Source organism: Eleutherodactylus coqui, chromosome 2, assembly GCF_035609145.1.
Source record: "Eleutherodactylus coqui strain aEleCoq1 chromosome 2, aEleCoq1.hap1, whole genome shotgun sequence".
Taxonomy (NCBI): Eukaryota; Metazoa; Chordata; class Amphibia; order Anura; family Eleutherodactylidae; genus Eleutherodactylus; species Eleutherodactylus coqui.
The window spans coordinates 206038301-206050930 of NC_089838.1; the positions used below are offsets into that span (position 1 = coordinate 206038301).

General features: G+C 42.1%; 1 protein-coding gene across 11 annotated transcripts in view; it reads right to left on the bottom strand.

Annotated features, from left to right (window-relative positions):
- The window catches only part of TPM1 (tropomyosin 1), a 42899-nt gene extending 32281 nt beyond the window's left edge, over positions 1-10618 (bottom strand). For 2 of the 11 annotated variants that reach the window (XM_066592317.1, XM_066592319.1), the window contains exons 1-3: positions 10376-10616; positions 9556-9681; positions 9230-9355 (exon numbers count right to left, since the gene is read on the bottom strand). In XM_066592317.1, the coding sequence (XP_066448414.1) occupies positions 9230-9355; positions 9556-9681; positions 10376-10489 (366 nt within the window). In that variant the 5' untranslated portion in view covers positions 10490-10616. Of the gene's footprint in view, positions 1-9229; positions 9356-9555; positions 9682-10375 lie in introns of all 11 variants that reach the window. The other 9 variants (XM_066592309.1, XM_066592306.1, XM_066592307.1 and 6 more) reach the window with 7 other exon arrangements.
- Between the last annotated feature and the right edge of the window lie 2012 nt (positions 10619-12630).

A 12630-nucleotide genomic window follows, 5' to 3' on the forward strand; every position in this document is an offset into this window, starting at 1 on the left:
CTGCCGGGTATGGAGAGCACAGAGCTGGACCGCTCTATTCTTCATACTCAGCCTGTCATCAGGGAGCGGGATACAGCTGAAACAATAGTATCAGCTGTATCCGCTGTGAATTTCTGATAAGGCTCATTGTTGTCTTTCAGCACACTGAAAGACAACTATGAGAGACGGCTTAACCAAAACTGCACGATGTCAGTGCAGTTACGATTATTGCTCAAAAGGCGGCTTTTGAGCAAATCTTGAACAATAATCGTCTAAATGGGCCTTTAGGCAGTTTTTCTTTTAGACAGTTTCATAAATCTACTCCTTTATGTGATCCATCTCACATGATCCTGCTCTTTAGAGCCTTTCATTATTACATCCATTCTTTGATGAGAATATCTTATAATATAATATATTATAATATATTGAATTAGTCTAGGAATAATCTTTGGCTTGTCAAATAATATCCTGAAAGTCAAATATTATCCTGAAGACACTCCACTGTAACAAAGATTCTCCTTTACGAATATTTCAGTTAGGCTATATTGATATTCACGTCAAAGCATATGCTTTAATAGGATCCATGACCCATCCGTTCTGATCCATTTAGTGACCCATTACAATCCCTCCCACCCCCGACTTGTAATGGATCTGGAAAGTTTCTGTCGTTTTACTGAACAGAATTGTACAGAATACTTCACATGCAATGGAAACCTGAAACAGACCCGCAGTAAACCCACAAAGCCTAGTTTTACCAGTTTATATTCTCAGGTCTGTGCATTATTTTACAATTCCAGCAGAGGGCACTAGTTACTGGTTTAAAACAACGTACAGTAGTTGTAGACAACATAAGAGTTCACATTACAAATTATTTTTGGTAACTGTACCCTATATTTTAGAAAGTTAACCCCTTCATCCCCGCATTTAAAGAGCCATAACTTTTTTATTTTTCCGTTGCCATAGCTGTATGAGGGCTTCTTTTTCATCATTATTTTTTAAAGTACAACTTACAATTTTTTAACGAAATACAGTTGCACTATATTGGTGGTTTTGTTTCTACTGCGTTCACGGTGCAATACAGATGACGTTGCCTTTAGGGCTTATTTAGACGACCATATATCGGCCGCGTATTCACGCCGGCCGATATATGGCATACTTCTCTCCAGGGGAGGAGGCTGGAAGAGCCGGGAGCAGTGCACTGAGCTCCCGCACCCTCTCCGCTCCTCGGCACTATTTGCAATGGGAGGGGGCAGGACAGGGGCGGAGCCAACCGGTCTCTCTCTTTCTCTCGGGACGTAGCTTCGCCTCCACTCAGTGCACTGCTCCAGGCTCTTCCAGCCTCCTCCCCCTGCAGAGAGAGACGCTGTATATCGGCCGACGGGAAAACCCGGCCACTATACGGACGTCTGAATGCGCCCTTATTCTGTATGTCGGTATGATTATGGCAATACCAAAAAAAACAGCAATTCTTTCATTCTGTACTTTTCTTAAATGTTAACTATGCAGGATAAAAGGCGGGATATTTTAATGGTCCAGGCTTTTACAACCACTGCAATATCAAATATGTGGGTTTTAATTACTGTTTACATTTTTTTATGTATTTTTGAAACTTTTCAAATTTTGTTTTATTGTTTTAAACATTTTATTAAAACTTCTACATTTTCTAGTCCCCATAGGGAACTTAAACTTGTAATCAATTGTTCATTTGTACTATGAACTGCAGAACTTCAGCCACAGTAAGGGCTTAATAGGTAGCCATGCCTTGCAGCCTTGTAAGCTTCCCTAGGCTGTGGGCTACCATGCTAACCCATTGGCACCCTGTGAATGCATCCCGATAGGGTGCCAGAGGGGCCCCTTCCAGCTGGCTGCTTAGATGCTTGGATCAGTTTTGACCACGGCATCTAAATAGTTAACTGACTTGATCAAAGCTCATTCCAGTTGTTGGCAGCTGTCTAAAAAATCTGATAGCCACCGGGTATGAGATGGACTTGGCTTCTGCTCCATCCCCCCTTTGCGACCGTGTGACGTATATGTGCGTCATGTGGTGGGGAAGTGGTTAAGGCTCCTGCCTTAGGTGTTTACGCTTGGTGGGACCATTTGGAACAGTCCTACTGAACGTATAGACAGATGTGTGCAACTGTGGCCTATAGACTTACATACATCGGCCATTGACTGTACAGTATACGAATCGTATGGAGAAGTGCCGGCTACTACTAGATCTCATAGTTCATTTGTTTAAAGGTCATTTTGTTAACAAAATTAACGAGTTTTCCATTATAATGATCATTTGGAATAATGTATTTGTCCTATGTAGCGCCCTGAACACAGTTTAGAAGATGTGGCATGCGGGGATAGTGCTGGATCTCCGTGTCCTTGTGTTCACGTGCTGAAGGGCTAGTGCTGCAGTCATATACACCTCCAGCACTGGAGAGAGAGGAAGATGATGGAGCCATGCTGGAGCACAGTCCTTCTGTCTCGCTGCTCGAGTTTCTCTAAGTAGAACAGACTGCCATATTAGGCCGCGGGGACACAATGCACTTTATTTCTGTGTAAAATTGTACAGAAATTTCAGATTTTTTTGCCCTTTTTATGACATTCTTGCCAATTTTCAATAAAGTGGGTTGGGCTTAGTGAAAGGGGAAGGGCCATTACAGCCTGACAAATTTACTGTAATGGTCATCAGAGACTGGTGAAAACTATAGCGCAAATCTACAAAACCTCACACCCAGCATAGATTTCACTTTCTGACGCACAGGATAGCTAGAGAGTAATCAAGAGGCGTGCTGCTAGCAACTGGGATACGATGGATCATCTTCAGTGAATTTCTCAATTAGGGCATATGCACAACTGTGCGTGCCTCAGCGCAACGTATTTGCACTGTGAATGTGTCTTTTTTGCACTCGTACCAGCATATTTCACCTTACTATTCGCACCCGCAGGGCATGCTCATTTGCGTGCTGCAGACAAACACACCTCGTTTTATTTTTCCAGTGGAATTGCGCAGCATATAACGCATCTCCTTGTATATTGCGGGTGCATTTGCTTACCCCCCGCCCCAAAGAAGAGCATGCTTGTTTTTGGGCTGTGGAGGATTGGCTATCACGTGTGTATCGGCACTTTTTACTATACTTTTCTGCGCTGCAGGCTGTTTAGCCTAATTAGACGCCGGTATTATCAATTTCACTGCAAAGCCGCATCATTCAGTGCACAATTTCGTGGGGATCGGTGCACATTTGCGCACCCCCGTAGGCTCCCATGTGGCCTTTGGTGTGCAAATGCACACAAAAATAGAGCACGTTGTGTTTTTTTCGCATAAGTGAAGTGTGTGTGCAAAGAAGAACCATGAGAATGAACCCATTGAAATTAACGGATTCTATTCACTGCGTATTGCGTGCGCAAAAATTGCACTCGCAAATATGCCCATGTGAATAAGCCCTTAGGGTATGTTCACACTGATTTTTCTGTGTGGATTTCACTTTTAAAAACCAAGCTGCAGATTTCTGCCACAGCTATGCAAGTGTATGGCCACAGATCCACACATAGGTTTAGCTCCTTTCCGTGGGCAAGTCCACGTGTAGAATTCCTTACGTAGATTCTGCGCTGATACAGCGTGGAATACACTTCAAGAAGTGAAATGATAGATGTTTCTTTGCCACAAACAGAAAAAAAATGCACCGTACTCTATTGACAATGGCATGCAGAGCAATGCAATGCAAATTCAACACGAATTTGGCGAAGAATTGCCTATGTGAACATATCCTAAGTAGTGATGAGCGAGCATACTCGCTAAGGGCAATTGCTCGAGCGAGCATTGCCCTTAGCGAGTACCTGCCCGCTCGGAAGAAAAGGTTCGGCTGCCGGCGGCGGGCAGGGAGCGGCGGGGGAGTGCGGGGAAGAACGGAGGGGAGATCTCTCTCTCCCTCTCTTCCCCCCGCTCAATGCCGCAACTCACCTGTCACCTGCGTTGGCAGCCGAACCTTTTCTCTTGAGCGGGCAGGTACTCGCTAAGGACAATGCTCGATCGAGCAATTGCCCTTAGCGAGTATGTTCGCTCATCTCTAATCCTAAGTGTAAAGACAGATGATTCAGTAGAAAACTCTGAGATGTGTTGCATGCATCTTGGCACTTAGATTTTTACTAGTAGAGATTGTTAGGGCCCTTTTACATGCCTGTTATAACGAGTGCCGATCGCCAAATAGCATGTTGGGTGCTGCCTGCTTCTGTTGCTGGCATGCAGCAAGGAATCGTTAGTATGTGGACGAACAATCGTTACTGCGATCATCCGTTCCACACAGATAGCATTCACTGCAGACTATTCTTCTGTTCATACGAGCGATGGCAACGTGAAAAATCAAATCAGCCAACGAACATGTGTTTGCTGATTCATCAGCTGATTGCCGACACATTCCGACTGGCCATTCATGCCCAATCATTGACCCGCGAAAAAGGGCTATAAAGTCTTCTTGCAGTCGAACAACTACGCACTACAACAGGCAGACATTTCATTTATATGTTTGGATTGCATTTAGGGCTTATTCAGACGACCGTATGCGCAAAAATTCTCGCTGCAGCACAATGTATTTGCTCATGACCAGGTTGGATGAGGTAGAATTGCACGTGTGTCTGCTCATAGTACTGTACTTTGTACGCAGGGCCAGTTCACACACACGCACGACACACTCTTCTGTGGATTAAAAGGCTGTTTAGCCTAATGAAGTACAGATGTATTATTTTCCCCGCTGTTTGCGCAGTGTTTCACGCTTTTCCTTGCGTATTTGCACACCTCCCACAGACTTCTATGGAGCCTTTGCAGCACAAAACACAAAAAGATAGAGCAGGTCCTATCTTTTTCGTGAGCGAGAAAAGTGCGTACAAAACACGCTCATAAGTACAAAGCCATTCAAATCAATAGGTTCTATTCGGTGTGTTTTGCGCTCACAGATTTTGCATGCGCACATATCCACGCAAACACAATTGCGTGAAGGAGCTCCTAGACTCATGACAGATTGGTTTGTAAATTATGACTACTCAATAGGATACCTGTATTTCACTCAGGATTGCAGACAACCTAAGGGCTCCTTCATATGAGTGATGTGTTTTCACGCTGGTCACATCACGGACATAAAAAAACACATGAATGAAGACTAGCCGCGATCAACCCCCGAGCTTTACCCATGCTTTCTCGTCCATTCACACGGGCGGCTGCGGTGTATTAGCAAAAATATGCGCTGCAGCAAGGAAATCCCGCGGTTAGCATAAATTCTTTGGAATGTCCTCTAATATTTAAATAGCGCCAGCTGTAATCATTTCCCAGTGCTGGACGCAGCTAAACTCCCTCCGCCTCCCTTTTTTCAGCTCCAATAGAAGCCTATGGGAGCCTTCAGCGTAGCTTGGCAAAAGATAGGTCAAGACCTATCTTTTCTGGCTGCGTATAAAATTGGTCGCCATTTTTGGTCGCTGATGTCCTATTATTACTAAAATTGCTCATCCGAATGAATATATTGGAAACTAATGCTTTAGATGGTTGCGATTTTCTATCGTAGCTAAATTAGCCGCGTTCAACGCTTGTGTGAATGAAGCCTAATTACAACCCCAAATATTACAATTGCATTCTTCTTTGCCCATACATTCATTTGAAAGACTATAGAGGAGGACAAACTCCAATGTATAAATACATAATACAGTATAATATATGAAATAGTGATTTTTTTCCAAGTACATAGCAAATTTTTAAAAATATTGCAGGCCTCTTACAAGCAAAGTAACAGCGGAACGCCTAAAATATTGCTGCATGGTATACATGCTTAGTGTATGTGCTCATTACTGTGGTATCAGTGCCCCATACTTGCCTTTCAGGTAACATCCTGGCAGGGAGTAAGGTATGTCTATGGAATATGTAACTCAGCGTATTACATTGCTAGCTTTAGGCTTTCCTGTAATTAACCAATTCATTAAGACAAGTCACTACAAGTGTTTTAACTTTGTTAAATAAACACCAATAACTATTCCCCATATAAACTTGCACACGAAATCCGCTCCGGCCGTCTGGATTGTGCACGGAGAGTGATTTCTGAATAGTCGACATACTTTTCCTTATAAGGAATATCTGTCTGGAATCCATATGCGTCTCCGGCTCCACAATACAGAATGTTCCATTGTATCACACACATCCCCTGCTCAGGTTACACCTCATTCCATGCCAACTGGGTACAAACTGGCAATTTGGTTTTAATGCTATTTTGGAAACATTATGGTTTTCTTTACTTTAAAAGAATGTTTTCATTCATTCTCCTGCTCCTGTATATAGCACTACATCTAAAGGCTCTAAATGAACCGGGGATGGGTTTTTTAACTCATTGAAAACAATAAGTGCACATTCTGATAGATTGTGCCAAATGACAGACTCGGCTCTGCTACACTTCTATATTCAAATTTATACTGGTAGGGATGGCCTCACTGCATATACTATATATCCTAACATATGTAATAGATAGATAGATAACCACATATAGATAAAGAGACATCTAATTAGGATTATACACATGTAGCTAGATGTATAGGTAAATAAAGATTTATACATGTAGATAGGTTGATTCATGTGTTTTATACTTATATGTATGTGTTGAATTATTCAGTTGTGCGTGTATATATATATATATATATATATATGATTGTGTGTATATATATTTATATATATATATATATGTGTGTGTGTGTGTATGTATGTATATATATATGAGTGTGTGTGTATATATATATATATATATATATATATATATATATAATGGCAATCTGTGAACAATGGTGCGGAATATGTATGTTATATGTCATATACGCCATATGTGTCTGTGTATATATATATATTTTTTTGGTCTTGTGCTGCTGACCCTAGATAATGTACAGAGGCCTTGATGCCTGCAGGGATTGTATAGTGTAAGAGCCACCTAAGCACTGTTACTTCACATTTGACAGGGAGCAGACAGCTGAGGCGCAGAGTCTTGAGTGTATACCATATAAAGCTTGAAGTTATATATAAACCAAGTGTATTCCTATCTCTGCACTCTGCAGGGACAGCAAGTATCATCTTCCTCCTTCCCTTACAGTAAGGACTAGATTTCTCCTTGGCAGATGTATGACAGCATGGAAGAAAGAGGTCACTCCAAAATTTATATGGCTCTTGTCATCTACAAAGATTCTCATCCATGTGACTTCATCAGCCAACAATGGTTGGACCTCACCAAGCTGTGAAGGTTCAAGTCCATAATCCTTTAGATATTTTTCCCTAAACTGTAACACACCTTGTCAACTGCACTGCAGGCTGTACAAAATGGCACAGTTGAATAGGGGATAACGTTATGATCGGTTGGGGGTCCCACTGCTGAGACGTCCACTGATCCAAAGAATGGGGGTCACAAGTTTCCCCTCCTCACTGTGAACTTACTTTACTCCCCCCGCATTGTGAGGAAGACATTAAATGGAGCGACAAAAAAAGATAAAATAGGTCAGCACTTCCCAAGAGAAATCCATAGGTGCACATTAAACCATGGCTGCAACATAGAATAGAAGCAGAAGCCAAAAAGTGGCAACAGCACTCATAATATATTTACTATCAGAGGTATACATACCTATAATCAATACTCTAACCACATTAAATAATGCAAGGTTCTTGGTATAAAATTTGATCAAATTACATTAGCCCATCTACTAACATCCAGGTGACCTGGATGTGGGCCGATATGATTTGATAAAATTATATACCAAGAACCTTGCATTATTTAATGTGGTTGGAGTTTTTATTATAGGTATATATACTTCTGATAGTAAATGTATTTTGAGTGTTGTTGCCACTCTTTGGTTTCTGCTTCTATTAAATGGAGCGACCGTCATACATGCGCAGTGCCGATTCATTCATTTTCAATTGGACTGCCAGGGATATCGTGTACATGAACTCCGCGATTTCCACCAGCCCCATTGAAATGAATAGCGCGTCAGTTGTGCATGCACGGCCAGCACTCCATTCAGTTTGATGTCACTGCGGGTGGGTGAAGCAATCCAGTAGTGATAAGAAGAGCGGGACACGGGACCCTCGTTCTTAGGATTGGTAGGGGTTTTAGTGATGATAACCATAGATTTTGGGATAACCCCTTTAAAGAATCAAGCTGGTAACCTGAAACTACTTAGTAGCTCTTCAGGGAAATGAACGACTTGTACCAGGAATTATGGAGCCTGAAATAGTTGGATCTCCAACACACAGTATAGCTATGAGTGACCCAAAAGGATTTTACAACTAAATCAACTTTAGATACTAAATATTCTTATATAGTTAAGAAATACATTCTAATAACAAATCCCACATGAGAACAGCGGTGTAGTTGTCTCTTGGAGAGTCTTACCTATAATGAGATGTACTGTAATTAACTCACTATGTTGTCATTATGACAAATTTTAAAGGGGTATTCAAAATGAGCTATTATCACCTATTCACAGGATAGGTGATATAGCTCTGATCGCTAGGGGTCCCCCTTTTCATGAGCGCTGTACTTAGCGAGTCTTTGGTGGTCAATATAGTTGAAGGGAGCAGCAGAGCATGTGCTTGGTCGCCACACCATTCAATCCCCTCCTCACTGTGGAGTGCAATGATAAAGAAAAGGGGACATGGAACCCCTGTTCTTGCGATCACAGGGGTCCAAGCAGTGGGAACCCAAGCAATCAGAAATGTATCACCTATAATCTGGTTAGGTGATATATGTCAATTCTTGGAAAACCCCTTGAAGCCTGCTATTTGTATCTACAGAATACATTTTTTTGTATTGTATCTACAGTGATATGAAATTTTTCACTAGTGACAGTTTTTATACACATCTTGCTCCTGATAGTACATGTTAATCAACATTCATGAAATATATATATATATGGACTTGTTTTTTTACTTTATACCTTTATATTCCATTCAACTGATTAGGACTGAGCTACAATACCAGACATCCCATTGACAGGAGTGGTGCTGTATCTGCAAGATAGCTCACCCTTCCTTCTATTCATGGACAACCCATTTAAGTCCATCTTTGGGCATTGTCTTTATATCCAGATAGTACTGATAAAATACAGTCTCTGTGCAGTGTCCAGTGCTCTTTTGTGATGCATGCAGAACATTAAGAACATCTGAATGAAACCAGTGCAAAGCTAGTGCCATAGCAATAAAAATAGGGACTACGCAATGGCTAGGGGACTCTGGTGAACCTCAACTTACGTCAGTGGCCTTCTTCTCAGCAACTTCCAGCTTCTCTTGGGCATCCTTCAGGGCTTCAGAATATTTGTCCAACTCATCTTCTGTACCTTTTAGTTTCTTCTGCAGTGCTACAAGTTCATCCTCCAGCTGAGATGGGGTTTTACAGGTACCATTGTCGCAGAGGGGGTAGTGGGTGGTTGGATGAGGGCAGTGATATGGGGCAACAAGGTGTGGCAGCAGGCAACAAGGGTGCAGAGGGACAGGATAGGACAGGTACCACAAGGAGAGAGAAAGAGAGAAAAAGAGAGAAGATAGTTAGACAGGTTGACCTTGGTACAGCCTTATACCTTAGTAGCTTTCTCCTCTGAAGCCAGAAGGCTCTCTTCAGCTAGATGATGGTCATCGAAAATCTTATCTCTCAAGTCCTCTATCTCTCGCAGCTGCTTTTCCAGTTGTGTGATCTCTTCCTCTAACTAAGTGGTTTCACAAAGTTTAAAAAGAAAAATGGAAGAAATATGTATATAGTGAACTCATTTACACTTTAGGACTGACCTATATAATACTTGTTTATATAGGATAACTTTACATATGCTAGTTTTCTAACATGAAGAAAATGTATAGGTATTAACAATGTGACCTGAAAGGCTTACTAAGGTGAATTACAAATAGGACGGTAATGAGAAGCATGCTACAATCCTACAGAATTGTCTCTTCTCAGTGTACATCTTCACCTTAGTGAAGGAGCCTTTTCATTCATAATCACTTGAGTCCAAAGTAAAATTCACAAGTAGCAAAATATTCACAGACTCCTCTGTTACTTGTACTGACAGGAAGAGGTCTGGGCATCTAACAGTTAACTACTTGTAGATATACTGGGAAATTGCCAGTTTAAGCAACCCAGGAAGTTAAAACATTCTTTCCATTACTTTGATAATAACTATGTAACATCTGCTCATGAAATGGTATACATTTCTCACTGATCTACTGGAGGATAATATACAGTAAGGAATTTCGCCATATAGATGTCATTTCATTCCCCGTACTATGAATGAATTACGAATTATGACTGAATAGAAGTTCTTGTGGGCTACAAGCAGGACCAGGCTGGCATAAGATGTCCTCTATTGGCACTGCCATGGGAATTGGAGTAAGGGTTTCCAAGCAGACCTGTTTGCTCTTGTCCTCTGCTCCCTTCTTGTCGGCTTCAGCCTGTTCTGCTCTGTCCAAGGCATTCTCCTTGTCGAGCTTGAGCATCTGCATCTTCTTCTTGATGGCGTCCATGGCTGGTGTTTGGTTTGGGGGTAGTCACACAGAGAACAGGGACAGAGAACAGAACTGAGAGGATGAAGAGAGAAGTTCAGCTCCTTCTTATTCAGAGCCCTGGGCTGGAGTGCAAACTCTCAGCTGTTCCAGTCTTAGAAATATGTACCAGAGAAGGCAGAGGGGGGCAGGCACATTCCTCAGGACACCCAATACTTTTTTGGGAGCCTTGCCTTCTGTCCCAGTGCTGGCTTTTTTTAAGGATAGCTCCTTCTATTCGCTGCAGCAGACCATTTGACTGCATTTGACTATATAAGGGGTGTGATGGGCAGAGGCATACATTGGGTGGATAGGAGGGGGTGAGGAGCAGCGTGTTCCTATTTCTAAACCTCTAGGCATGAATCTGGAAGGGGAGGTCTCTGTACGTGGGATGTCTCAGGATAACGTCTTCAAGTAACAATATTCTTTGTGGGATTAAAGATGAGAGGAGTGTACAACAGCACTGCTTTCTAATCACACATGTACAGATGATGTTACTATACTGTATGTATACAGAAAGTTGGACCTCTGTATGTAACCCCTCACTACTGCTTGCAGTTTTACTATTGAATCATAACACACACATGTAATAATATAGTGAATGTAACATATAATACATGTGAGTGTAAATATTATTCAACACTGTCAATTAATTCATCATTTTATATGGGGGGATCATTATACGCACCAATTTATCTGTAGGATACTGTGCGGTGTTACAACTCTGTTTTTTTTAACAAAATGTATTAATTTGAGCAATGTCTGTTTCAAACAATTATATGTTTCATTCTGAACAGGCACAAGTAAGGCTGCATTCTCAGGGGCGTATGTGTACAACGCTGCGAATATACTGCAGCGTTGTATGCATAGCAGCCTTTACTCTTTGCTGGCAGAGATCGCATATGGGCTGTGATTGACACTGAGCATGCCTGGGAATATGACGTCATAGAAATGCGCAGTGTAATTTTAAAAAAATATTTCTGAACAGAGCTGGCTGCGTTTCGAAATGCTGCTCCTTCGCAATGACTACGAATGGACAGTGTTTCATATGTAGCCAATTCATAGGCTGCGTTTGATACGCAGAGAAATAAAGCATGCTGCAATTTAGGCCTCCTGTACACTGGCGGATTTGCATTGCGAAATCCAGAACGGGATTTTGCCTCCGGATTCTGCAGCAAATCTAGCCCATAGAATGCTATGCCAAAACGCAATTTCCTGCCCACGAGCGGAAATTGATTGCGATATTCCACTCACGGGGGAGAAATCGCGGCATGCTGTGATTTTCTGCGGGCTACGGAAGGCTGGCTTCCATTGAAGTCAATGGAAGCCGTCTGTCCTGCGGCAATTCTGCAGTCATCCTTGCAGAATGGTTGCGGCAGCTCGTTATCGCAATACCGACGGCACAGCTACCTCTGTACTGCGCATGTGCGCCGGCACATCAGCAGCAGAGAAGAAGATGGTGGAGAGGTAAGCTGGGGTCACCATCCGGGCACCAGGTCAAACTCCACTGCGGGAAACCCGCAGGCAGGGTCCCACTTGCCCGTGTGCAGGCTTATTTCTCTTGCGTATTGATACGCAGTGCCTACATGCAGGTGTGAATGGAAGATTGAAAGTCCATAGGCTTTCACTGCCACCATTCACCATGTGTTACGCACGGGAAATATGTGTGCGTAATACGCGGCGACAATACACCTGTGTGAATGAGTCCTAAGACTGCTTTCACACCTGCATTATGGCTCAATTCAGGGTTTCCATCTCTCTGCTCCGATTTGGTGGAGAATCTGAAAAAAAGGATTCCTTTTTTCTCCACTGGATTTCAATGGGATTTCAAATAAATGGAAAGCAAACAGAAAGGCTTCTGTTTGCTTTCATTCTGCAAGTTTTCCCTTTTTTTGGATGGAAAAATAGTGTAGTCTGCATTGCTACCATAATGTATCTCTATTACGACGATTTTCTGTGCCAAAATTCTGATAATCCCCAGATTTTTCTCCGAACGGTGTCAATAAAAATGACATATTTATATGATTGATGATACTAATATGATTAGACCTGTCGTAGACGCTCACAAATTTAGAATACAGGGTGAGGCAAAAGTCACCATATATGGGCACGTAAATAGTTTT